The sequence below is a fragment of the Falco peregrinus genome, chromosome 8 (genome assembly GCF_023634155.1).
Source record: "Falco peregrinus isolate bFalPer1 chromosome 8, bFalPer1.pri, whole genome shotgun sequence".
NCBI classification, from domain to species: domain Eukaryota; kingdom Metazoa; phylum Chordata; class Aves; order Falconiformes; family Falconidae; genus Falco; species Falco peregrinus.
Genome location: NC_073728.1, coordinates 18,759,170 through 18,785,465, shown reverse-complemented (window position 1 = coordinate 18,785,465; position 26,296 = coordinate 18,759,170). Strand labels below are relative to the sequence as shown.

The 26,296-nt window shown below is 40.4% G+C and overlaps 1 protein-coding gene across 5 annotated transcripts; it reads right to left on the bottom strand.

The window, feature by feature from the left end:
* Window positions 1-455: 455 nt before the first annotated feature.
* Window positions 456-26,296, bottom strand: NFE2L2 (NFE2 like bZIP transcription factor 2). 5 transcript variants are annotated; one of them, XM_055811662.1, is made up of 5 exons: window positions 26,143-26,296; window positions 5,953-6,222; window positions 5,696-5,791; window positions 4,843-5,022; window positions 456-2,759 (listed from the first exon to the last, which is right to left on the bottom strand). In XM_055811662.1, exons 1-5 carry the CDS (start codon window positions 26,170-26,172, stop codon window positions 1,551-1,553), a joined length of 1,785 nt encoding a protein of 594 aa, XP_055667637.1. In that variant the 5' UTR covers window positions 26,173-26,296; the 3' UTR covers window positions 456-1,550. The 5 variants fall into 5 exon arrangements, with proteins under 5 accessions (XP_055667637.1, XP_055667639.1, XP_055667638.1 ...); XM_055811664.1 differs by lacking the exon at window positions 26,143-26,296 and adding an exon at window positions 25,843-25,996; XM_055811663.1 differs by lacking the exon at window positions 26,143-26,296 and adding an exon at window positions 25,659-25,836.

Below are 26,296 nucleotides of genomic sequence, written 5' to 3'. Positions count from 1 at the left end.
GAAATCTCAAGCTGGAGTTCACCCACAACCATATCATTTTGTGAACAATGAGCAAATGGAAGGTTGGTTTCCTAATCTGATGTCCCTCTTTAAACCCCTTTTTCCTACAATTAAACAATTGTTGTGGGTCTCACTCTATCCTTCTTTAATATCTCCAGTTCCTTCTCTATTTTAAAAAAATGTACTATAAGGTCTTGCAAAACACCTTGGTGTTTATTATACTAAATGAAGTTGTGCATAATATTGTAATTGACAAAACATTCCTAAAATGGTATCAAGGCATCAGTAGTAGAAAAAACATTTCAGATTAATTGTGCCTTCTTAAAGCTTCCTAGGGAAGATGATACAGTTTTTGATGTTCAATCAATATATAGAATTACAAGTTATGCATTTTCTGTATTCAAAAAAAAAAAGACAATCAAGTACAATGAATCCACTTGAAGAGTAAAGAGAGGTAAACAAAGCAATGCTCTTTATTTGCCCAATTTTTATTCTCTTATAAATCATAATTTAAACTCCACAACTCTTAACGATTAATTGAGCACAGGTTCCAAACAGTGCAGTTGGTTGGCAGTTAGTATGCCTTTTTCCATAAGCCCCAAAGTAATAACAGTGATAAACAATGCTCGCTGATCAGTCAGACACACAGAGTATTTCCCAAACAATTACTCAAGTGTACAGTTTTCAGTTGGGAAATGCTGAGAATAGCTTAGTTAACAGATTTTTTAAATGCCTTTGGAGGAAAGACCTCATGAATTTAAGCCGTGTTCAAAGAGGAAAACAAAAGTTATGTAAACCTAGCATAGACTTGAAACTTAACTTTGTGTTACACAATCCTTCCAAACAGCAGTTACAATTTTGCTGAAGGAAGCATTAGTAATGCTGACAAGGCTGTGCGATACATCTCTGGTTATTAAGCATATTTGTTACATGAAGACTTAGCCTTGGAGAACTAGTGAAGTTTCCCTTCTTTAGGGAAATAAATGTGTATCAAGTAGAGTTAAAAAAAGTTTAATGAACTGATAATTCAAAATCAAACACTAAGTATCAACTTTTATACTAAATTAAAATCATATATTAAATATAAAGCAAGTATAAATGTGTAAGAAAAATTGGAAACAAACACTATTGCATATTTATAAAAAAGTATCAGAAGCCATACTGCTTGTCTTGCAAGAAATCATATTTAGAAGGCTAAAATCTTTTATATATATATCAAATAAATCTATGAATAAAACAGATAGGAACAGTATATAAATATGGTATCTTTAAATATTTACATGTATATGGAAACTAGTCAAAGTGGTGCTATAAGAAGGAAATGTCTGTTACAAAATTGAGATTACAAGTTCTGCATTATGTCCATCTGCATTACGCTATTAGTTTTAAACTCTCATCTTCCATAAACTAATTATTAACTTCAAAATTATCATTGCATAGAATTCCTTGAAAAATATTACTTAATTCTGCATTCCACCTCACAGTAAGAACTATCGGGATGATGATACAAAAATAGTAACTTGGAGAACAGTAGCCAGCTGTGCTGCCCTTCAAAGTTTAGTCTCTGACTTGGTGCTTTTAGAAACAAGGAAGACATTGCCATCTCTAGTTTGCTGCAGTGAATATTCACTAGGAGAGTAAGACTTTCCATCTTCATCACGTAGCATGCTGAACACCTCAAGGTATAAGGTAGTCAGTTGCTTTTTCATTTGACGAAGACTTTTGTCATGCTCCCCTTTCTCCTTAAGCAGTTTCTCTTTCTCATCTTTTAAGTTACTCAAGTCTTGCTCCAGTTCCACTATATTTTCCAGTTTTCTTTTACGGCAATTTTGAGCAGCCACTTTGTTCTTGCCTCTCCTGCGAATATCTCGAATAAGCGCAAGCTGGGCTTCATTGAACTGCTCCTTAGACATCATTTCATTAAAGTCATCAACAGGGAGATTGATGATTTTTTCAACAGGAAAAGGGATCTGCAGAGCTTTTGCTCTTTGCTCATCTCTTGTGAGATGAGCTTCAAGGCGGCCTGAAGGTTTATCTTTTGTGAACGGAGCTTTGGGGTGGCCAGGACCAGCAGGGGGTTCCTCCTTTGGTGCATTTGTACACTGCAAACTAGGTGTCCGAGCGCTCGGCCCCATGGAAGAAAACACTTGGTCCTGGAGCTGCAAGGAGTACGCGCTGGCATGGCTCTGCGGCACATTTCCAGGAGCACTATCCATGTCTTCCATTTCAGAATCGCTACAACCAAAAGCCTTATCTCCGTAGGCAGATGATTCAACAGAGTGTTCAGGTGATGCTACGCTGGAACTCGCATTCAATGAAATACCAGAGTCAGAATCATTACATTCTGGTACAGTTCCTGAGTGGTTGCCATTAAAAGCTTTACACAGTGAGAAATCAGAAAGATCAATAGGTTCACTTAGAATTTCTGCAAGTGATTGACTGATAGTGTTTGTTGTTGCTGTGTCACCGTTCGCCTTTGTGTCAATAAAGGTGGCGTAGAAATCCTCACAGAAATCAGAGTTTGAAGGGGATGTGTCTTTTAAAGAGTTCACACTCAGCTGGCTGGTGTCTTCTGGTGGCAAAATGCTGGAAAAGGGATCCTCCATGCTATCCAGGAAATCCGGACTGCAGTTAACATCTTTTCTCATGATGGGTAATGAGCTGCAGTAATTGTATCTGTTGTGCATCTCTGTTGGCTTGGTTTCAGGGCTTGTGATTGTGCTTACCTCGGCCAGGTTATCGTTTTCAATGTTAAGACACTACATGGGAAACGCAAGAGAAGTTGAGCAACAATTCTCCAATTGAGAAAACCTTTTTCTATAACACACAAGCACTAAATACTTTAGCAATTAACATACACATGGAACAGGTATTCCAACGTTGCTGTAACTTAGATCACTACAACAGACTTGTACTACAGAGAGGCAATCTAGAAAGATGACTAGATACCTAAGCGAGGGTGTGAAGCAACTTGTTCTGGACAAAGCTACTCGGAGTAAAGAGAGCAGAGCCTCTCCAACTCATCGTGAGATGCTGGAGAGACCCATTCCAACGCTATATGGAAGCTGCATGGGGCCCTCCTGTTCTGGTAAATTGCTAGTGGGGACCCTTGGAGGTGCCAGGTCTGAACTTCTCACAAGCACCACTGCTAAGAAGGGCATGAGTACAGTAAATGTAAATTACCGAATTAGACTTAATGAGCATTACTAATAAACAATTACTCACAGCACTCTTACTTTCATGTTATGTGATAGACTACTTTTCCTCAAAAAACAAGGTTATTTTAGGATTTTCTGAATGAAGCAGCTGTTCAGTGCAGAGGAATGTAATTCCCAGTGAAGCAGAGTACTGATGTGAAGCCTTGCGAACATTAACTCACCCGACATACTTTTAGTTAAGCTGGCTAACATCAGCGTGAGCATCAAAGACTATTATGTTGATGGACTTTCATTGGCTAAAAGACCAATGTTCTTTCCAAGCGGGTGGCAGTTTTTTAACTGAAGCTGAAATAAGTGGGCCTGCTGTCCCCAAAGAATTAGGCAATTACCAAAACGATGCTGCTTCTCTTAGGAAGGGACCACACACTGATTATTTCACCAGAGATTGTTCAAGGTTTAGAACGTGAGCTCTTTTTTTCTTTTCTTCAAACGTAATTTGTAAAAGGCAATGCCCTCAATTTATCTCCCTTCTTTCAGAAGATTATTCAATTACTATTCAGAATTACTGCAATAGATAATTTTGGTTTGGCTTCTTAATGTATTTTCAGCATCACTGCTGCCTTTTCACAGCCAATTGCCCTTATTAGTTAAGGTGGGGCTTTTAAGGCTACCACAGCAGTAAGATTAGGAAAGCATGAAAATTTTGAAAAATATAAACAGAAGACAGGAAAATGCAGAGCAGCAGGAAAAACACAGCTCCTGCGAACTTTTTTAAAGTACGATTTAGATTTACTGGCATTCCACTGAGCATTCGCTGGCTGGTGTCTTCTGGTGGCAAAATGCTGGAAAAGTGATCCTCAATACTATCCAGGAAATCTGGACTGCAGTTAACATCTCTTCTCATGTTAGTCTCTTGGGCTAACGGCATAAAGTAGAGCAGCACCATGCTAAAGCATTATGACATTCTATAGTAATGTATCTGAAAATAAATGTACTCAGTTTTGTCAAATCTAATGAAATATAAGAAGAAACATAAGGATAGGAGGAAAAAAAGCCTAGATGTCCTCTGTAACGTTCCTTTGAAATATTCAATTAATGTACATTACGTAATTAGTTCTTACTGAACACATATAAACAGCAGTTATATAACAACTACACCTGACTCTTCTATGTACCTAAATATATGTTATCATCTTTACAAAACCTTTTCCTTAGATGAAAGTTGAATGCGAAAGTAACCATAAATGATTCACCCAGACACTGAAAAAAAAAAAGCATTTACAATAATGCTTGTAGAAACAATTCCTGTTGTAGTTCCATATTCAGAACTATCCATTTTTAAAGCAGCTGAAATTTCAACCATGATCATACCGTAACACGTTACAGAGAGATGCAAACAAGGATTTGCTAAAAACATGGGGAAGTTCTGACTGGTAAGACAGACTGTGTTTTATTAAGATCTTCTGATAAACAACTGATTTCCTTCTTCCGACATGTTTTCCAATATATTACATTTAAAGAATTAAAGCTTCTATTGAGTTATAGACATCCTACAGGTGTAGAATCCAACATGACAATCATGATCATGTGTTAAGATGCTACTGTATTGCATTCTCCAAAACACCATACTCTTCCAAAATATCATGCTATTTTTTTTCAGGTACTCATCATACTAAATCTTTACCTGTAACTCTGGAAGGGACAATAGTTCTTCCCAAACTTGCTCTATATTCTGCATATTCTCCGCATCAGTAAGTGAAACTAAACCAGGCGATTCCGGTGGCTGAGCGTGATCAGATGAAATGAAGACTGGGTTCCTATCAATCTGAGCAGGAACCAGTGACTGAAATGCAGCTGAAGAAGCCTGAAGTGTTTAAAAAAAAAAAAAAAAAAAAAAGAAGTAAAAAACCCCACCAACCACCCAACCAACAATAACAAAAATACCGCATTCATAAAAACAACTTTGAATTTTCCAAAGCAAAAAATCTGTTTTTTGGTGTTCTACCATTTCTGCAGAACAGACAGACAGGTATTTCTTAACAAAAGCATTTTTTGTAAACAGCAGGATAACATAAAAATATTCCTATGAAAAGCATTTTCAAATTAAGGAAAGAAATAGGAAAAAAAGGTATCTAGAAACTGGCTGGTGAAGGGCTTATTGTTACACATCAAATAGTCTGGGTCAGCACCTGGAAACAAAGCAACTCAGACTCACCAACTCCGGAGAGCTGCACTAAGCTCAGTGTACCAAACTGACAAAGTCCACTACCATCCTTTACAGTAGCTGGAATGGTTGCCATCAGATGGCATTACACACTGAATCCTGGCTGCAGGGTTCAGTAAGCAGAAGGAACACAAGAAGTACCACTCCCTCCAGACACAGCCCCAGTTGAAGCTTACTACGCCGCTTTATTCCAGCTGGAATCAGCTTGAGGACAAAAATCCCATCACACATTAACGTAATATAATGTAACATAACAAATGAGACCGATTCCCTAGATGACGACCCGTGAAACCACTGCGTTGAGCATTCTTACCTCATCGTCATCTATAAATGGGAATGCTTCTGCCAAGAGCTGCATGCAGTCATCAAAGGACAAGGTCTCTGCTTCTGGTTTTGAAGTCTGCGTGCTCTAAATAGGAAAATAATGAAAAAAATGTTAGTGCATCTTTGAATAACTGAAGAATCTTCCATTACAGCAATGAATGCAAATTCATTTTAGGTAACCACTAACATGTCTTCCTGTGACTAGAAAAAGGATTAAACACTCACAAACACATGTTAAGAGTTTACCTGAGAAAAATCGATGGGTGGCTCAGTATTTTCTGAGTGAATGCGCTGAGCTGGCTGAACAGGAACAAATTCACCTGTTTCTTCGTCTAACTCCAGCTGAGCCAGCAAGGCTTTCTCCTGCTCTTTTTGGAGCTGCTCTTGTCTTTCCTTTTCAAGTTTCTTCTGTTTCTCAAGTTCATACTCCTTCTGTCGTTGACTAAAATCAAAAACTTCACGCCTCACCCCAAGGTCTATATCTTGTCTCCAAAGGATGTCAATCAAGTTCATGTCCTGTAACAGAAATGCTTTTTTTAAGCAAGCATCCTCTGCAGCATAAGTGGCTCAGAACAACAGCAAAGCTTTTAATTTCTATATCGAACAGGTAGACTCATTAACTAAGGCTTATTTTCTTAATCCTATGAAATTATCTGAATAAAATATGGCTCTATATGACCTTTTTGAAAGGTGCAAACTGATGGTTTCGTTGCTGTGGCCTGCACACAGGCTCAGAGAAACTGAAGGAATTTTTTTACAAACGGTAAGGTAATACATGAACTAGCCAGAGGATAAATGTATTCTTCTTTCCTAAGTTACCTCACAGAAAACACAAAGCTATAGAATGAATTATGTCACATTAAGAAAGTAATTTTTAGGAGAAAAGAACAGAAATCACAAAGTTTGCCTATGTAAAATTTTTTCAGATGACCTTATAAAATTGTAAAAGCTGGCTAAAAACAGAATGAAGCCTGTCTGAAGTAACTGTAATGTGATACTGCAAAATGTATTTGAAAATATTTATGTTCCATCCTGGTATTAAGTATTAATATTAAAGATCAGCAGAACAGGGCTTCAAAGTTGGAGGATAACCTGGTTTCAAAGTCACTAAATGACATAACATCACTGTAGCATTAAACACAATTATTAAGACTATTACTAACAAATTGTAATTTAAAGCTTAGTCTAAGTTGATGTTCTAGTCTAAGTGTGGTTCTAGGCATGGGTGGTTTGGAGCAGCTGAGTATAAACTAGGGGTCAATAGGTCTCAAATATGGCCCCTGGCTCATCAGGGAGTCAATCATTATCAGCCAGCTAACAACGACCTCGATGCCTTGGAAATCACCTCTTGCGCCTGTAGTGCTTCAGAAGACAAATTAAACTCTGCCATTTAGGGAAAACCAACCAGTTAATATTATTCGATATAGCTATAATCTCTTTTAATTTATTGTATAAGGGTTTTTTTTTAGGAGGAAGGGGGTTAGTGGATTGGTTGATTGTGGTTTTTCACTCTTCAAATACTCAATATTTAAAGACTGAAGTCTGGACTACTTTCTCCCGTGAAGAAACCCTAACACTCAGAAATCATCAATTCGGATGTCAGCTGACACAGAATTTTAATACTTGGTAGCCACATTTGTCAGATGGGTAACTGCCAACAATTCCTAGCTGGTGCCTGGGAGTTTTCATTTAATGTCATGTTTCATTATTCTTAAAATTACCCTTTAGTGGCAGCACACAAAAATCGTGTTCAGTGTTGGGCATTCTCATCATGCTAGCACACTACCAGTAATATACTGAACACTAAATTTCATTTAAACAGAACTTTACCAATTCAGTTAGCGGTTCTATACCTAAGATACATCTATTTTGCCAACATACCAAATGAAAACACTCCCTTACCTCTCTAAAGGCTCTTTTCAAATAAGGACGCGAAGTAACCTGAACACCAATCCACGCTGCCTTTCAAGACAATCACTTCTGTACAGCAGTTACGACAAAAAGCTTTAGGGCAAGTCCACAACTGAACAGACCAATTCAGTAATCTCATTTCTTTGTTAAAAATTCTGTACCATTAGCACTCATATTTACACGTGGCATGAACTACTTCTACCAGTTACTAAAAGAAAATTATTTTCTCTAAAATCAAGCAGTTACACAAAATATCTGTGCATAACAATATGGGCATTCCCAAATCTAAGACATATTTAATATACCTTGCTGGGAGAGACCAAACTCAGCCTTAATGGCCAGCAATGAAGAAGCTGAAATAATTACAGCGGCTGCCCAAGACAATGTTTGGTCTTTCCAGATTGGCAGGGTAAAACAAACTAATTAAGTTCTGCAGTAATTGGAGATATTGCAATATGGTATAGCTTCATTAAGGGCCAGTAGTTTACCAGCTGCTCACTGTCTCCTTCTGCAGCAGATTCAAAACTGTTTCCTAGTCTCAGAGCATTTGCAATATGTTCTGGATAAAACTGCAGGATCTGTATTTTAGGGCTCACTTCTGAATTATTCATTTAGAAGGCACCATTAAAAATGTGACTCAAAAGATATTTTTGTGTGTGTATATAATGCACAAGGTTGTGAATTAACAGAGCTGTTCTCCTCCCCATGTTGCAACAGACTACAGCACAAAAATAGCAAAACGGGTGCTAAGTTTCAGTTTAAATCACAAAAAACAAAAGAAGTGATCAAAAAAAGAGGTAGAGAAGGCAAGGCATAGCATGTTTTCCTTAAGAAGAAAACCCACATAGCCTTAGTGCAAAAACTTAAGGCACTGCTATTAAATTTTTCAGCCATGCTACTGGCTGTATTCATTATCAAAATAAATAGCTTTGGACACTGCATCATTTGTGGGATGAGAGACCTCCAAAGACACACCAGCTGGCCAAAAAAAATGCTGTGGCTGTACACCATCACTTCTGCGTCTGTGCAGCAATCAATTCAGCAAGCAGGATCATTTTTTGAATGAATATGCTTGCACGGTTTTCAGGATCTTGAGCTGTTGTTTGAGAAGTACTACAGCATTGATTGGCTCCTGTCACTATTTTTCAAGGGACCGTATTTAGCCCAGTATCTTCTCTCTGGCAAAGAGCAGAGCTTTGCTGAATGGTGGTGTGCTCTACCCTGGAGAGAGATGCTTGTCGGAAGCACCTTTATTTTATTTAGTAGTTGTGCTTGTGGCACTTAAAACCAAAAGGGTGGGGTTGTTTTTATTTATCACCATATAATTGCAAAAGTTCCCTCCTATTTTCAGTTTGAAAAGCTCTATACAAATAGAGCAATATTAGCCTTAACTTTGAGTAACAACTCAAGAAATTACTCTTCACATGAATGGGCTGTACAGAGGAAGTGTTCTGTTAATATACTAATAGATACTACCATCAAACAGCACAGTCATTTAAATATTAACCTGCCATTTAACGCTCATTTATAATTTCAGCCAATGCTTTTAGTAATACTGCCCTTCTCAAGAAGAAAAAATTCTGGCCATCAGCCCAAAGCCTTAGGTCAAAGTTAATGGAGTCAACATTGACCCAAGTGATTCACTAAGGAGTGAATCACAACCCCCAGCACAAGTTGATGCAAAGAAAAAAAAAATTAAAAATTGCAGTCTAAAGCAAATATTTTGCAATTTTGTTCCTTCAGCCTCTCCACAGCCTTCGTCTTTAAATTATTCCCCTGCCTCATTGAACACTCACACACACACACAGGCAGGCACTCTACATTTATCACTGAAGCATTTTCCCCCTTCCACTGTGAAAGCATCACAAAAATCAGTGTATTTGACGCCTGGAGTGTTTAACTAAAGTTATTAAAAGGCATTTCGCTTCTTGCCTGTGCATCAGCTACCCTCTGATTTTTAGATGCCTCAACATGATGTGCTGGTCTCAGAAAGATTAATTTGGAGGAACAAGCAAACACAGATTCACATCCAAACTGGATCACGTGCACTGAGAGTCCTGTGAAAGGATTCATCTGACCCAGGGCTTGTTGCTGCCCTTCGGAGCCATGCTAACCACTTCCCCTAATATCAGACATATTTACTGTAAAGGCGCCAGGCCTCATGTGATAGACTCCACAAACGCCCGTTTGTTCTTTCCCCTGTTGTGCAACTCCTTGAATTGCATCAGAGGAAACGATGGTTTTGGCAGAGCCAAGAGGCAGCGCGGGAAGAGCCAGGGCCTCCCCTGCAGAAGGAAGGACCCGCACTTGGGAAGGATTGCAGGCACTATGCTCAGCTCTTCCTACCAAACACCAACACCTATTTTGAGGGGAAATACATTATGGTATTTAATGTATTACCATTGTCCAACATTTCTAACTTCCGGGAAAGTAACATGGTTTTAATATTTTTCCCAAGCAAACAGTGATTTGATTTTGTTCATAATATGTTCTTCATGATTTTGTAAACAGAGAAGAACTTCTGCTTTCCCATGATCCATGTAAGCAGGAGGTGCCTTGCACTCATGGTTTGATTTTTCTGTTCATTTAGTGATATGCTCTTCCAACCACATCGATAGCTTCGTTTGGACATATAAAGGCACTTTTAATAAGATAAACATAAATGTTAAACAATTCACATTAAGCCACCATCTGGCCCCCAATGGAAATTTTCATGTTTTAGATTTACATATCGGCATTTGCCATCTGGGCAGAGTCTGTTATACATTTTATGAGAAAATCTCTGACTACATTGTAAAGTTTGACGATTAACTCTTATTACTCCTAAGCAAACATATTTGCAGTAGAGTAAACAAAGGAGAGAGACCCTGTTTTCATGTTATTTTCATAGACTGACTTTTGTGCTTTAAATAAAATGCCAGTCTTTCATTTCACCCCTGCTGGGTTTATCTGACTGGTTTTGGTTTTGTTTGGAATATAGGCCATTTGCAGGTACAACTGATAACGTGGAAACATCCAGCAGCCCAAGTGTCACCAGAGAAACAATCTATCTCAATACAGCATTTTCAACCTGTTGTTAGCTATCCCCTTAATACAGGGCACATTGTAAGTATTGCGCATTTACTTCTTAACGTCACGCCTTTTGCAACATAAACTGGGGTAACACCAGCAGAATCTCTCACCAGCCAAGGATCTGGTTTTCATTCTCAGGATCCATTAGCACTGAACTTCAAGAAGAGATACTTTACATGCCAGCATGAACAAATCAAAGAGCAACAGAGTCCATGGCTATGGCATCCAGCACAGAGCTCAGACTGGCACCCCACAAGGAGGAGGAAAACACTGCTATAGCTTACTCACAGAAAGACAGATGGCAAAATATCCCCCCAATTTTCCAGAAAGTGAAAGGAATGAACAAAACCCACCTTATATTTTTGCTTCATTATAAAAAAAAAAAAAAGTGTGGGAAGTGAAGATCAAGGACCCGAGATACTCCAAGGCAAGAATGAAAGGGAGGGGATCAAGTAATAAAGCCCATGCAAGAGAAAGAGCTGAAAGCTCTTACCACTTAAGAAAAGCACAGGCTGTGGAAGCAACAGCTGAATGTCTTCCCGTCATCATTCTCAGGCAAAATTGATTTTGTTCATGTAGGCTTTAAGAACGATTTATAAATAATTTGATGTTTTCAGATGATCTCTGAAATAACCGTAACTACTGGTTTATTTTCTAAATCTTTTTCAAGGTAAGTTACTTAATTACAAGTCATAATTACATAAAAAAACCCCGATCCTGGACACATAAGCCTCATGCTTCAGAGAAAGCACTGAAAGCTGATAGTTAACCCACACCGTAACTTTTTTAAAACAATTTTGAGTTTGGAAAGCTGACCCATAATTTCCAATCTCTTACCACCAGAAACTGTAGAACAAAAGTTAACTCAAGACTGTGCAATGGACAGCGAGGACACGAAAAATTCAAACAAGCAGCAGCCCGTATGAGAAGAATGAGGAAAAGGGAATGGCAGAAGCTATTTATGCTGGAGGGCAGAGGGGGACAACAGCAATTTTAGGTCTGGATTGAGGATTTGGAAATGTGACAGAACAGGCAGCTGTCAAGCAAAGCCACATGACAGCAACCTGTGATTTGTGTCAAATCCCTGACTGCCCTGTGGAGCTGCCTGCTGTCCCACATTCTTCACCAACACCTCCCAGGCAACCAAGGAGGAAACAGGGTGCTTGGGTGGGTGTCATGGTGTAACCCCCGCCAGCAACTAAGCACCACACAGCTGCTTGCTCACTCCCCCCGGGTGGGATGGGGAAGAGAATCAAAAAAGTAGAAGTGAGAAAACTCGTGGGCTGAGATAAAGGCTATGTAATAAGTCAAAGCTGTGCACACAAGCAAAGCAAAGCAAGGAATTCATTCACCAACTCCTATCAGCAGACAGGCGTTCAGCCATCCCCAGGGAAGCCGGGCTCCATCACATGTAACGGTCACTTGGGCAGACAAAACACCCTAACTCCAAACATCCCCCCTTCCTCCTTCTTCCCCCAGCTTTACGTACTGAGCATGATGCCATATGGTATGGAACATCCCTTTGGTCACTGGGCTCTACTGTCCCGGCTGTGTCCCCTCCCAACTTCTTGTGCCCCCCCAGCCTGCTCGCTGGTGGGGTGGGGTGAGGAGCAGAAAAGCCCTTGACTCTGGGTAAGCCCTGCTCAGCAATAACTAAAGCATCTTCTCTGTTATCAGCACTGTTTCCAGCACAGATCCAAAACACAGCCTGTACTAGCTACTATGAAGAAAATTAACTCTATCCCAACCAAAACCAGCACAGTGGGTGTGAGGGGGTGTCTTTTTTTTTTTTTTTAATCATTCAAACTTGTGCCACTAACTACTGCTGTGACTGAACTGACACTAAACCAGTACACCCTGACAATAAACTAGCCTACTTCTGTTTCTTGATGCCCACATGCTCTTCCTGGCCCTAAAGAGTCTTTGGACGCCTGACATCTTGGTCAGCAAACTCTTTTCAAGCCCTAGCAGGGTAACTTAACTGAAAAAGAACTCTAAAAGGGTTGGAAAGCCATAGCTTTAAAGAATTGATGTTGTAAGAGAATTTCTACTCCATGTCTATACAACTAAGCTCGTTGAAGAATGCTAACCACATGTCTTGGGATATTCTTCTGCCCCAACAGAGACTTATGGGGTAAGCTCAGTCCCTGAAAGGCGTTTTTAGGCAAACATAATTTTCTTACTGAAGAAAGAAATCTCTAGAATGCTTTGCCAGGCCAGGAACAGAAGCAGATTTGGTATTTAGCCTCTTCTCTCCTAACGCAGATCTCACACTTCAGACTGTACCTCCCACTATATTCCAGGTTCCCCGAATAAATGTCAAACTGTAAGGATCTACTCTTATAAATCAGATTAGTTGAAAAACTCCTTGGCTGGGTTGTTCAGCATTCTTAAAGCTTCACTACAAGCCTTGTCTGGGTATTATCCTGACAAAAACGGGGAGAGGCTCTGGCTGGCTGGAAGGCCCTACAGGTGCTATTCTGGAAACTGCCCACCTACTCTCCCTACCCTCAATCCAGAAATAACTCCTTCTCAGAGATGAATGATTTATGTATTTCACCTGAAGCATCGTCTTCCAGGAACGATATGAACAAAGGCTACAACTAAGATCTGTACAGCTCCCAACATGATGATTTCCCCATATACAGCCCATAGCAAGCCAGCTTTCCAAGCTGCCAGGGAAAACACACACCTCATACATTCACCAGTAACAGTGAAAAGACAGGTTTCTTTAAGCCTGAAGAATGCAAAATGAGCAAGCATGTAAGGGCAATAAAGAATAGCTGTTGTAGGCTGTTCGTGGTCATTAATGTACCAAATCCAAAAGCTCCCAAATCCTAATGCTAACAATAGAGCGAGGCCACAGCAGGTAAAGAAAAACACCCTTGTCAGAAAGTCAGCAAAGAAAAAGAAAAGGAGGGATATAAGAGCAGTTTACTACTACACTTCGACAACAGTTTTCTTTTTCTGTAAAAATCAATCAATCCCCACCTCCCTACCACTCCTTTAAACACTGAACATTTGCAAGAGCCTCACAGCGTTCCCTTCCAGCCTGGAGCACAGCAGCAGGAGTGACATTTTCCTCTCTGGCTCATTAATCTCTGGAGTCAGAAATACATACATATATCCTTTTCCCACCACATTCGGTCTGCCTTGAGGTGGCCATTTCTGGTACAACAGATCAGTGGATTCTTATTAGTGCCACAGATCTTTTTACAGAAGATTGTTTCATGCTCTTATCTCATACACTCCAGAAGTAGGTAGCCATGTTTTTCTAAATTGTTAATCAATACATATTTTAGAAGGTAGACTCAAAATAATAAGAGTTTAATATAAAGTATGTGATTTCCAGGGGCTGAATGGTCCCAGGACTAATCCTGCCACATCATCTTTAAATAAAAAAAATTAGGAAAAAAGCGCCCAAACCCACAGTCTCATTGGTTTACAGAAAGAAAAGTCTTAAATCTGACATTGGCACTTGTTTTGTTTGTACGATACCCGATTTTTCAGAAATTATTCTCTAGTATTGATTGACAGATCTGTCATGCATTGTGTCTGTTCCAAAGTCCCCTATTTTTGTCTTTAGGCTAAAGACAGAGTTAGGTCTAACATTGTGAGCCGATGACTATGAACTTTTCTTGAATAAATTTAACTATGCCCTTACTTACAAGCAATACCCTGGCTGCTAAGCAAAAGCTGAAAATGGTCATGGGTGCCATCCCACTTCTTCAAACTTAGTCCTAAATCTCTTGACATCCCAGAATGCTTTCTGGAACATCAGTATCTAAAGCAATGGATCTCACATGTTTTTAGAGTTGTGCTGTTTCCGTTAGATGGGTTCCATTCTTCCCTTTTTGGTCTTAATTATATTGTGTTAATCAATTTCATTTTTCCACAGTATATTTGGCTGGTATAAAAGTGTTGTGGTCCCTTCTACTCAGATTTTGAATCCCTCTTTCAGCTTAACAGAGCCATTTACTTGCTGCTACTTTATTCCATCTTGCATCAGCAGCATTACAAAATGATTAAGGCAATAAGCACACACAGATAATATGTATTCAAGTTACAATATATTACACAAGTTGCACAATGAAACTGGGAGGCTGGGGATTGTTTTATAAGAGTTAGTCTATTTCTTTTTACATGCTTGACATCAACAAAGCTCTGATGTGTTGCCCCAGCAAGTAAACTGAGTGATTCTGTTGTGGCTGACTTTCTAGCTGTTGTCTAATCACTGTAACTCCATTTTGAAAGGTATTCCAGTAGCAGCCATTTCAGAAGTCTACTTCATTTCAGCAAAAGCTGGTCTTTAATGGCTTTATTTGTGTTTGGGTTTTTTTCCTCCCAAGTTAAAACTGCATCATAAGAAAATGGGCATTTATTGAATTTTGGCATTTATACACCAAAAAAATCCTTATCCTAGACATAAACAAAAAATATAAAAAATATACAGCATCTGAAAATACTGCTCATCTTTTAACCATAGGAATATAAAAGCCTTTGTGTCCCAATTAATTTTATATATTGAACCTACAGTACTTGGAAAACAATTACCTGTTAAATGATTATCTTCAAGCTACCCTGCTGTACCCAGCCAGGCACGTACTGTGTGCGGACATTGCCACAGGCTACTCATTAGTTTATCTACAAGAGGACTTGTTTATAATAATAGCTCAGTCATCTGGGAAACACAATCCAGTCAAATTATAGCCTGCTCTTATGTCCAATGAAACAAATCAGGGCGCAAGAAAAGAAGAACAAAGAACCAGAGAAAAGAACCTAACCAAACTTCAAATAACATATTTATTAGGTTGTATTAACCTTCGGTTATAACCTATGAGCCGCTATTCTGATTTCATCAGTATTACACATTTTTGGAAATGCGCATTTCAAACCAAACATGAAAACAGTGTGCTTGCACCAGATGGGTTGTTACAGCTGTGCTACAGCCTGGATGTGGAAACCACTTGCTCTTAGTATTATAAGAAGCATGTCTCACCAAGTTTCACTTCACTGATCTCACAAGCAACTTTGTTGTTGTTCGTGGGCCAAACTACCATGGCAAGGAACTGGAGTCTGTGTGTGTGAGAAAGAGAAGAGGAGAGGTTCACTAGGTGTACTGCCAGCACACATCCATTGGCCCTCCTTCAGAAACACCCGACATCTGGTCGGTAAGGCTGCACCAAATAAATTCTTCCACACTTCCGAGCTGAGCTGACAAAGAAAGAGCAAGGATGCTTTAGAATTCACTTGCCACACAAACACCTGATCAGTCTGAAGTACTATCTTAAGGCTAAAAGTTTAAGAATACGGTTACATTGCAAGGAATACAGTTTGCTCCCAAGCTGATCAGCTGCAAGGTGTCCTGTAGATGTCAGCCCACATCTGGCGGAATATGCAAGTGCCTACCTCCCACTGCAGTCTGTGGGACACAGGTGTTAAAATACTTTCATGGATCAGAGTCTTGCAATTAATGCACACTTTTCACAGACATAATTTATATAGACAATGCTGGGAATTTAGTGTCAGTGCAAATAAATAAGCAGGGTCTTTTTTTTTTTTTGTGAGTGTTCAACTTCAAATACACTTGGAAAGGTTATTTAGTTTCTACAAGGGCAAAGCAGAAAACCCCACACAACAGAAAAAAGGCCAAAAATACACTGCTATTCAACTGGTCACCACTGGACAGTACAGGACCATAACATATTTGAGGAAGGGAGGTCCAGCACAGCAAATTTTTGCTGTGGTGACACTATCTTTCCAAACAAGTAATTCATGGTTAAACTGTTTATTTGACATCATGCACTGCCTTCATTAGTGACATAACACAGAAAAGCTTCAGTAAATAAAAATACCATTCAACTGTGCATTGATGACCAAAAATGCTCTCCCTAAATTTACATGAAACATCATAGAAGTCGTTATTTAATTTGCATGAAAGCAGTCTGTATAGCTTTTCCCCTTCCTCCAGCCCCACCAAGATACGCAGTGAGATTTGTTTTTCCATAGAATACGGCAAGATAGATTTTACTAATTTTCTTAAGCACCTGCAATGTACATGTTTCTCAGCAAAAAGCAATCCTCTAGAAGTCATCAACCCCCACAAAGGTTTCAGGAAGCTCTTTCACTTGAAAGTCCTGCAAAGTTAAACAACTAAACCAGAAAGCTCAAGATGGGCCAACATGTCAGGAACCTACATACCAATTTCTCATTCTTGTACACAATGACAGCTTTTGCTTAAAAAACTGTAAACCTACTGAGAAGTTGAACAACACTGTACAAAACTAAAGCTTTGTTTCTGTATGGTGCAATCCCGCCCCCACTATGTAAAGTCCTGTGTAGTATTGAGTTTATAAACTCTGAAAACAAAAGGAGCCAATTCATCTTCCAAGGCATGAACCAGAGTAGGTAAACAGGTTTATACCTCTTACTAAATCATATAAAAGCAGTAATTCTCAAAAGAACAATAAAGTCTGCAGAACTCAACCATCCGTAATTGCATCTTTCCATCATTATATGATTTCCATATCATCCATAATGATGTGGCCTCCACCACCAACCACTTTCTTTGTGGCTTCCATGGCTGTGCCCCTGGAGTACACAGGAGGCTCGCAGCCTGTACAGCTGATTATCACAGGGATGCCTCACTCAGCCTTCAGATTAAATGGGCTAAGAAATGGTACCTAAGAAATCAAGGAAGAGGCCAATCCCTGACATGCGTCCCCTCACACACTATGCTAGCACCAAGACTTTTTGCCACAAATAAGAAACATGTCAATACACCTCTTCCATCCATAAGCAGTAAACATAATCCAGGCACGTTTAACAAGTGTACGGTTAACAAATGTTAAATACTGGGGGGGAGGAGGCTATCCAGTTTGCAAGTATATTACAGTACACCATATTTAGCAGATTGTTTCTAAAATCAGAATTTATAGATTTTTTTCTAGTAGAGATTTGATTGCTTTCCTGATAATTAGAATAAATTTGCTAAGCAAAAAGGTTAGGAAGATCACTTGTAAAATAATGAAATATGGTATGCAAAGAAAATGTCAGGTCTGGATCTTAACCAGTTTTCTGCCTTTGACCTTCACTCTCTTATGCCTCAGTAGATACTTGGGGAAAAAAAATCAGGTTATAGCAAATTATCAGAAAAAATGGCAAGATTCTACAATTCCTCTATAGCACAGTTAATTCAGACAATGAGGGAAAGAGAGGTCTTGTTACGGTAAGTCACTACTCAGCTATGAACTGTTCATTGTCATTACTACTTGCATTTTATAAGACTTTGTTCTTCACCTCTGCCACATATACACATAATTTATCAAAAAACTCTCATCTCAAGCTTCATTTTGATTTTAAAATAATTCTATGGCTCAGACCTTAGTAACAGTTTTTCAGAATAATTTTAAAGCACACCCATAACAGTTTTAATTATTTAAGCGGCTTCCATTCTTCATTTTGCCAGCAAAAATAAACTTCAAGAAATGAGAGATGTCTAGAGGTGTTCACACTGGTTACCAGCTGAACAAGTATTCCCGAGAGTGGTAGGTGCAGACTAGATTCCTGAAGTGGAAGATAATGAAGGATCACAAATCAAGCTGGAAAACAATCCATGGAACTACAACATCCCACTGAGTCACCACAATTTATACTAGCTGAATTGATCTAGTAATATTCTAGTTCAAATACCAAAAACCAAATTCGAAAGTACAGTATCAGAAGTCACTGCTGTAATTCTCTCTGTTACAGCATACACAGCTAAGAGGCACCTAAACACGTACATTTCCATAGCCAAAGAATTCCATACAAATAATTTAGAAGACCAGGTGTCAGAAGTTATGACTTAAGTTTCAAATGTAAGTTCTGGGGTTTCATATTACACTATTTTAATAATAGCATTTTTACTACTGAAGTACTTCCACTTTCATCCTTAGGTATCTTAAATCCTACTTGTTTCAAAAGTTTACTCAGGTTTGATTTTACAAGTATCAGTGGGACAATCTTCCAGAAATTCCTCAGCTGACACAGATCTGCTCAAGACCCATCTACAGCAGAAAAAGAAAATGCAAATATAATGCAGTGTTATAAAACAGAAAATACACCCATGCATCTCATGCCAAATAATTCACAGAACATTGCACCAAGGTCTACAGTACACTTGTTCCAAAGACAATGACTATATTACCTGCACCGGTCCATACGTATCAGTCACCACTACTGCATTAGTGGTACAGACAAGCATTAGCCTAACAAGCTGGGGTAGAATATTCCCATTGACACGTTGTGGATGACCACTGCCATTAATGTCTCCACACTCTCCTTCCAGCCACCAAGCTTCTGAAAAACTTACCCTCTGAGCAGAGCTGCACCAACCTTCAGAGCCACCCACCCACCCCTGCCACTCTCTTATGCCCATCGCTTTATTACCCAGTTGACTGTGGAACAGGTCATCCGGTCACAGAACTGCATGCAATCTAACTGGAAATACCCTGTTTTCGGACAAAATTCAGCTTCAACAGCACATAACTCAAGCAAACAGCTCCTGAAGACAGAAGGGAGAAATGACGAAGCATCCAGGCCCAGGCGGCACAAAACATGAATGTCAGTTGCATAGCAGACCTAAGACTGGCCACTTACATGGGAGCAGGCAGCATTCAGTGGCAGACCTGCATCAACTGCGTGCTACCTGGGAATTCTGAGGGGGGATCTTCCAACAGCCCAAGCAGTACAGGAACTGCTCCACTAATTATAGCAGTAAGTAGGGAGGTACTAATTTTACCACAAGGGTTCAAACAGACAAACCCCCCCCTCCCCCCACCCAGGATCTTTCTATCCTAGCTCTTTGCGGCTAAACAGTGGTGATGATCTGAGCAGGAAGCAAATCAAAGTCACAGCAGCTTTTCATGTAACGCAGCTGTACAAAAGTCCCTGCTTCAACATTTAGTGCACATTAATTTCAAACACAGCAAATAGGCACACCCTTAATCATAAAACAAACCTCTTCTTCAAGGCAGGCTATCAACCAAGCTCCTTCTGAGTCAATTTCTCAAGTATGCAAACTCTGTTTTGCAAGCAGTTTCCAGGAGTAGATTTTTTTATACTTACAAGAGACAGCATGTAAAATCAATACAGCAAATGGCAATAAAACTTTGAAACTGCAAGACAGAGGTGGGGGCAAGGGGGGAAAAGTTGGTATCTTTATATTTCATAGTCATACAGAAGACACTTCCTTAAAAGGTTTGAAAGAGATGGTTTCAAACTGGTGTTACATAACTTATTGCTGCAACATCAAACTTAAAGGAACTTTCTTTTCCTTTTTTTTTTTTTTCATTGCGTTCCATAATACTGCATAAATTGGATTAAAAGTCTTAAAACTGCAAGACAAGTATGAAGTTGGGTGGTCTCAACTCCCCCAGTACTGCAATAGCATCAAAGACATACTTCTTCCACATTTATCTTAACTGTAAAGATAGGAAACATTAATAGTTACTTACAGCACCTTCAAAATAACACCTAAAAATAAACACTGTTTTATATTCCTTCTTCCCGGTATAAAAACTGCAGCTAATCAGAACCAAAATCAGAAATCTGAACTGTAATGAAAAACTTCAACCGGATCTGTAGTATATAAATTGCATCCACAAAAGTATTTATTTCTAAGCTATTCTACTAGATACTACCCATTCTACTAGAACCTTGCCAATTAGTACTTGTGCTAGGGATTATTAATATACCACTGAGCAGCAGTTACGCTGTGCTTGTAAAACAATGCTAATTTAACTTTGAGTTAACAACACTCTTATTAACTTCTATTAACTTTCCAACATCTCCATGATCAACATATCAAAGCACTTTATTCTTTTGAAGTGAATATTACAGTAGGAATTAAGAGCCAAACATAAAGCCCATGTATCAACACATAACATTAAAAAAAAATAATCAATGTGTCTGTTAAAGAAAACTGAGCAAATATTTCACCAAGAATTCAAAACGGCTAAAGACAGAAAACGGAAGATGCTTCATAAGGCAAAGGCAAATTCTATTCTCCAAAGTAGTCAAATTCAACTTTTTTATCCTTACTTGATGTTGTTACAGACTGCTTGGTTATCCAAATTAATATTTAATTTAATTTAATTAATTTATTTTTAATTAATTTAATTTAAATGTATGGTTCCGAGAGACTTTGCTTCCGTTTGAAACTGGCACCATTGGACTATGCACGTTAAGGTAAAGCTAAATTGATATTAAAACAAGGTAGTCTGCTGGGGAACGTATTTATTTTTTTTCCTTATTTTAAAAGGTGGTAGAGAAAAATGAAGAAATACGTATCTAAAAAATCCTGAGACAAGACATGTGTCTGTGCTTGCTTCGGTACTGTGTGGCACAGTAGTAACAGTTCTTACACTTTAGAAGAACTTGAGTACTATATGATCAATTAGCTTCTTGCCACTGCCAATTAATACGTGATTGTCAGTCACTAGCTTTACTTTTCCTGTACAGAAAGCAGCTACCGAGTAGGAAAAAAGCACACAATGCCTATCTTTACTTGAAATGTATTTGTCGGTATCTGTTTCAGATAAGCCTTCCACGACTTAAAGCAGTTTTACACACCACAGAGAGCATTGCTGGCTTCATTTCTCACTGGCTGGTTTCACTGTTTACCTTAATAAAACAAATATGCTATAAAATTATTACTTTTGAGCAATCCCGAGGAGGATTTAAGTTTGCTATAATCAGCCATCTTTGGGTAACACAAATTCAAAGTCATGACTTCCAACTCCTCCTTTTCATTGGTCTACACAGAAAGACTTGCATAGACAGCAGATGAAGTGTTTCCAAAACCAGTTAAATAAGATTATCGCCAAAAAAAAAAAGAACTAATTTCACCAATATGTTGTATTCTTTTCCCTTCACCTAGAGCTGTATTCTGTGGCACAAAGTCCAGCTCTGGTATAATATGCTGTATCAGAAAACCGAACAAACTTCAAACCCTTTCATGTTCTCTAGGAATGTGCTATATTAAAATAATAGGTCACTTAGGGTTGGAATGATACGGAGGCCAAAACAAACTTTAACTAGGTGATTAACCTGGAGACTTTGTAGGACTTTTTGCTGGCTGGAACTCAAGCACAGCAGCAGGGGATTAATATTTAATTCATGCCGACAAGTTACTGTCTGGACTTGTACTGCACTAGCTTCAGCCAACACAATCATTGCAAACACACCGCACTCACTAATCGGCCTAATGCTACTGAACAGTTCAGTCATTTTAAAGCTCATCTTCGTAATATAAAGGGAGGAAAAAGAAAAGAAGTGGTGTTCTAGAGACAAAAATCAAATTCCTTCTTTCCAATGAAGCACACATCCAGTGTCACAGGCATGGGCACACTTAGTATCATTTACTGCCATCATCTGAACTTCCTATATATTGTCTCCTTCTTCCCTAAGCTCGTTCTTTTCTGGGCCTGCAATTGACTTTTTCACTCTCCTTTTAAAGTCTAAGAGCTTTTGGAATGCAATAATGACAAACTCTTGACAGCTTTTGCTGGTTTTTGGTGGTTTCTTGGTTCTACTGAAGGACCAAATATAACAAAAATTTACAGCTATATAGGAAAAATTATAGTAAAGAATAGCACAAATTGATTTTACTGAGAACATAGGAACATATACTTGACTTAGCTCCTTCCACTTCTTGCATTCCTCAACCTCATTTCACAAAGGCCAGCATATTCCACAAAGGTACTGAGATTTCTTTAACAAAGTAAGTCTGTTGAATACGCTACTGCTACATTCATTTCATTCAGGATCACAAAAGGAAGAATACCTATCAAATAGGTATTTTGCTGCTTTGTAAATTGAAGATACAGAGGAAAAGAAACCAACAAATCAAAAGAGCATTCCGGTGCAACAACAGATACAGTAATCTGACACACTTTTAACAACATTCTTGTCCTTCAGGATTATATATAACCTGCTGCATTCGTATTCAGGGTAAGTATTATACTGTCCCTATTTTTTTCAATTAAAAAAGAAAAAAGGGACTGAGAGCCAAAATTTATTCTTGCACATGAACATTAGAGGGAAGTGTACACAAACCTTCCTAACCACCCACACAGTGATACAAAAATGTCTCAAGTTCTTTAAAGCACACAAGATCATCCAGCTGCCCTCTGCTTACACTAAACATTCTTTTTTTGTTCCAGTTTGATCTCTTTCAAACATTTCCCAACAAACTTTCAAAGCCAAACTCCTCCCCAACTTCTGAGTGCCAGCCACAAGCTTCAAGTTGGATTTTCCGAGGCAATTAACTTCTTTCACTTCTATTTCCAATATAACTGTTAATTCTCAGCACATTTTAAAGACAAACTACAGAACAGTGTTCATATGATATTTACTACAATAACAATAATATCCAGTTATCTGTTCTCCTGAAGGGACTGACACAGTTAGCTCCTATTAGTCTACATTCATTTCAGCCAAATACGCTATATTGCATTACAGCTACCACGGGCTTAACTGGAGGATATTCTTTTGCAAGTTTTCAGGGAAAGAAAGCTCTATCAGTGCAGCCTGATATCAAAATGAGCACAGAAGAACTGAGGGGGTCAAAATAAATGCACTACTACTTACTCCAATCTACTTCCTTCAAACTTGTCCATAATTTTAGTAGGTAACATTATATTCAGAAATATGGATGGTCTCTTATACTGAAATTTCAGCTGGATACACAGATATATATTTCTACAGATATCTTGATCAGATGTTTCTATTTAACAGGGTTATTAAACCTCAGTATCAAGAAACAAAACAAAGAACCACCAACCCAAAAAACAAAGACTTGTTGCCAGGCCTGGGCAGTGCACTTGTTTGTCTTTGCCTGTGGAATCTACCTCATGTGGAAATGATAGGCCATTAGGGAATAAAAAATAAACCCATTCACTTGACAATTTAATGCAGCATGTCATAAAAAAAGTATGTGTAATTCCTCTTTAAAGCCCTTTAGACTGAAGAGAGCACGCTAATTGAACTAGAGACTCTTCAGGGCAGTTCTCTAGGTAGAAAACCCTAACAGATACACTTAAAGCAGGCACTCAATTATTTGCCTACTTGGATTTGCTAGAGCTGGTCTTACTCCAGCTTAAGTGCAACCCACAGCTTCATTCTTTGTATTGGAAAGTGAATTCTTTCTGCTCTCTTCTTGTTGTGAGGTTCAAATTCTAATAACTGATGAGCTTGTTGAGCTGTTTTACAAGGTTACAGGCAACCATTTCAGTAACTTCAAGTTTACTGAAGAGAACAGCTACTATGAGAACAGCATACTTTTGCAAGCGTGAAATTTCTTGACACTTGTTCCATTGCTTTTTTTCTTAGATGTTTTGATGCCCGTGTTGTTAGTGTGTAATAGGCAGCATCCCATTTCACCTCTGCATACAGTGGCCCATCCTATTTCCAGTCAGAAAAGTACAATAAAGGAATACTTTTTCCAAGAATATTGCAGGCAACAGCACTGCTAACTCCCACAGAAGTATGTAGCAGAAACAGGTGATTTTGCATTCTGGTTGAGCAGCTAGCTCCAGTCCTTCATATTCACCTTTACTGCCATGACAACTGCTACCAGGCATAAAAACAGACTGAGATCTTCACTGTATTTGCACAAGTGCACATCCTTCCCATCCACTGGCTTGTGCAATCCGAGGGCAAAACGAAGACCATGCTCCCTGTTACCCATTTTGAGTGAATGTTCCATGGGAAATGGTATTTGAATTTTCTGTGTAATAAATACATTTAAAACTGTACATGTCAAAGATGGTAATCATTTACTATCTGAAAAACACAGTGCCTTTACAGGCTAGGCCTGCAAATAGGAAAATTGCAACAGATGGCTGGGTAGAAAGGGTTTGACAAAGTAGGCAAACAAGTAATAAAAGCTAGGTTTGCTAGCAGGGAAGTCACAGTGGATCGGGCAAGGAGGTACAAAAGCAGGTACACAGGAATCAGTCTGTCAAGACTCTCAGAAATGAAAGCAAAAATGCCACAGCTGGATACTATTGGCAAAAAGATACTCACAGGGTGTTTATGTAGCACAAGCCAAAAGCCTAATTTTTGTTGCAGTATTTTCCAAGCAACTGAGGAGGCAAGGCAGAGATCACCACTGTGCCATCCTGGGCTAAAAAAACAGATGAGCCAGGCAAAGCTATGAGTGGCTCAAGACAGAACAGCAACAGCAACCAATGAACAGAAAAAGGTGTATCCAAGGCTAACAGACAGACAATTAAGAATTAAAAGAAACTCTATTGTGCAGCAGGTATTGTACTGACATACACTGAAGGAGCCTCAAAACTTTTCAGTCTTAAGTCTGTAGTATTAAAACAACTCCAGATTTTCATGTATTACTTCTTTAAACCTAATAACTAGCTGATAAGGCTGTTTCTCATTTAAAAGCCCATGAAGAACACGTTTACAAACATCTGAAATGGAGTTCAATTATGTTTTAAGTTATTCGCCCCACTCTTGCAACCAGCCTGCAACACAAAACCCTTGAACTTCCCCAGGCTTTTAGAGAAGAGATTTCCTTGCACAAGAGCGCAAAACGCAAACGCACCCAAATACCCCAAAGCCTCCCAGCGACTCGCCTTGGAGAAGACCCCCAGGAAACACCTCCCGCGTCGAAGCCCCCGAGAAGCGCTGGGGTCAGCGCCCCGGAGCCGTCCCCAGCGGGCCGAAGCGCAGGGGGAGCAACCCGCCCGCAGCCCCGCACCAGCGGCCGGGGCCGGCCCGGTTCAGGCTCCGCAGGCTGCGTGTGAGAGGCTGAGCCAGACCCCGAGCCGCCCCAGGGAAGTGCATGATTGTGCAACTGCCGCTGCTGGCCCGGCCCGGGCCGCACGCTACCGGCGGGGACGGGGCCCCGGCGGGGCGGCTGCGACGGGCAGCCACGCCACAACAGAAGGAAACCTGCGGTAACTCACCCGAGCGAGGACAGAGAGGCGCACGGCCACGCCGGGGGCAGCGACGCGAGGCCGCGCCCGGCGCGGGCTGCCGCTCCCTCAGGGGCCGGGGCCGGCTCCGGCCCTCTCGCCCTCCCCGGCCCCGCCGGGCTCCTGCCCCCACCCGAGGCTGCTGCAGAGGCGACTCCTGCGGGCCCTGACTGACCTTTCCGCGACCGGAGCCGGCGGGAAGAGATCCGGCCCGGCCCGGCCCAGCCCTGCTCTGCTCGGCCCGGCCCGGCCCGCCTCGGCAGCGCGGGGCCGGGGGGGGGCTGCAGGGGCCGCCGTGGCCCCGCCCCCACCGTGACTCAGCGCGTTCGCAGGGGCGGGGCGGCGCCACGTGCGCCGCCGGCCTCGTGACCGCCCGCCCCGCCCCTCGCCCGGACACCCGGCCGGGCCGGGCCCCGCGGGGGGAGGCGGGGGTGCCGCCGCCGCCGCCGCCACCGCCCGCCGGCCGCGCTCTCACCTGGGCGGTGGGGGGCAGCTCGATCTCCATCGCGCGGGACCGGGGGCACGGGGAGGCCGGCACGGCGCGGTGGCGGGTGGCCCGGCGCCGCCTGCTCGGTGGCTCCGGCGCTGTTCGGGGATGGAGGCGGGCTGGACTGGGCCGGGCCGGGCCG

Coding starts and splice junctions, on each gene's coding strand:
- NFE2L2 (XM_055811662.1), bottom strand. CDS start 26,172: ATGGAGATCGAGCTGCCCCCCACCGCCCAG. Junction 6,223..26,142: donor AGCTGCCCCCCACCGCCCAG/GTGAGAGCGCGG, acceptor TTTCTGTTACAG/GACATGAACTTGATTGACAT. Junction 2,760..4,842: donor TGTCCCTTCCAGAGTTACAG/GTAAAGATTTAG, acceptor TTTCCCATGTAG/TGTCTTAACATTGAAAACGA.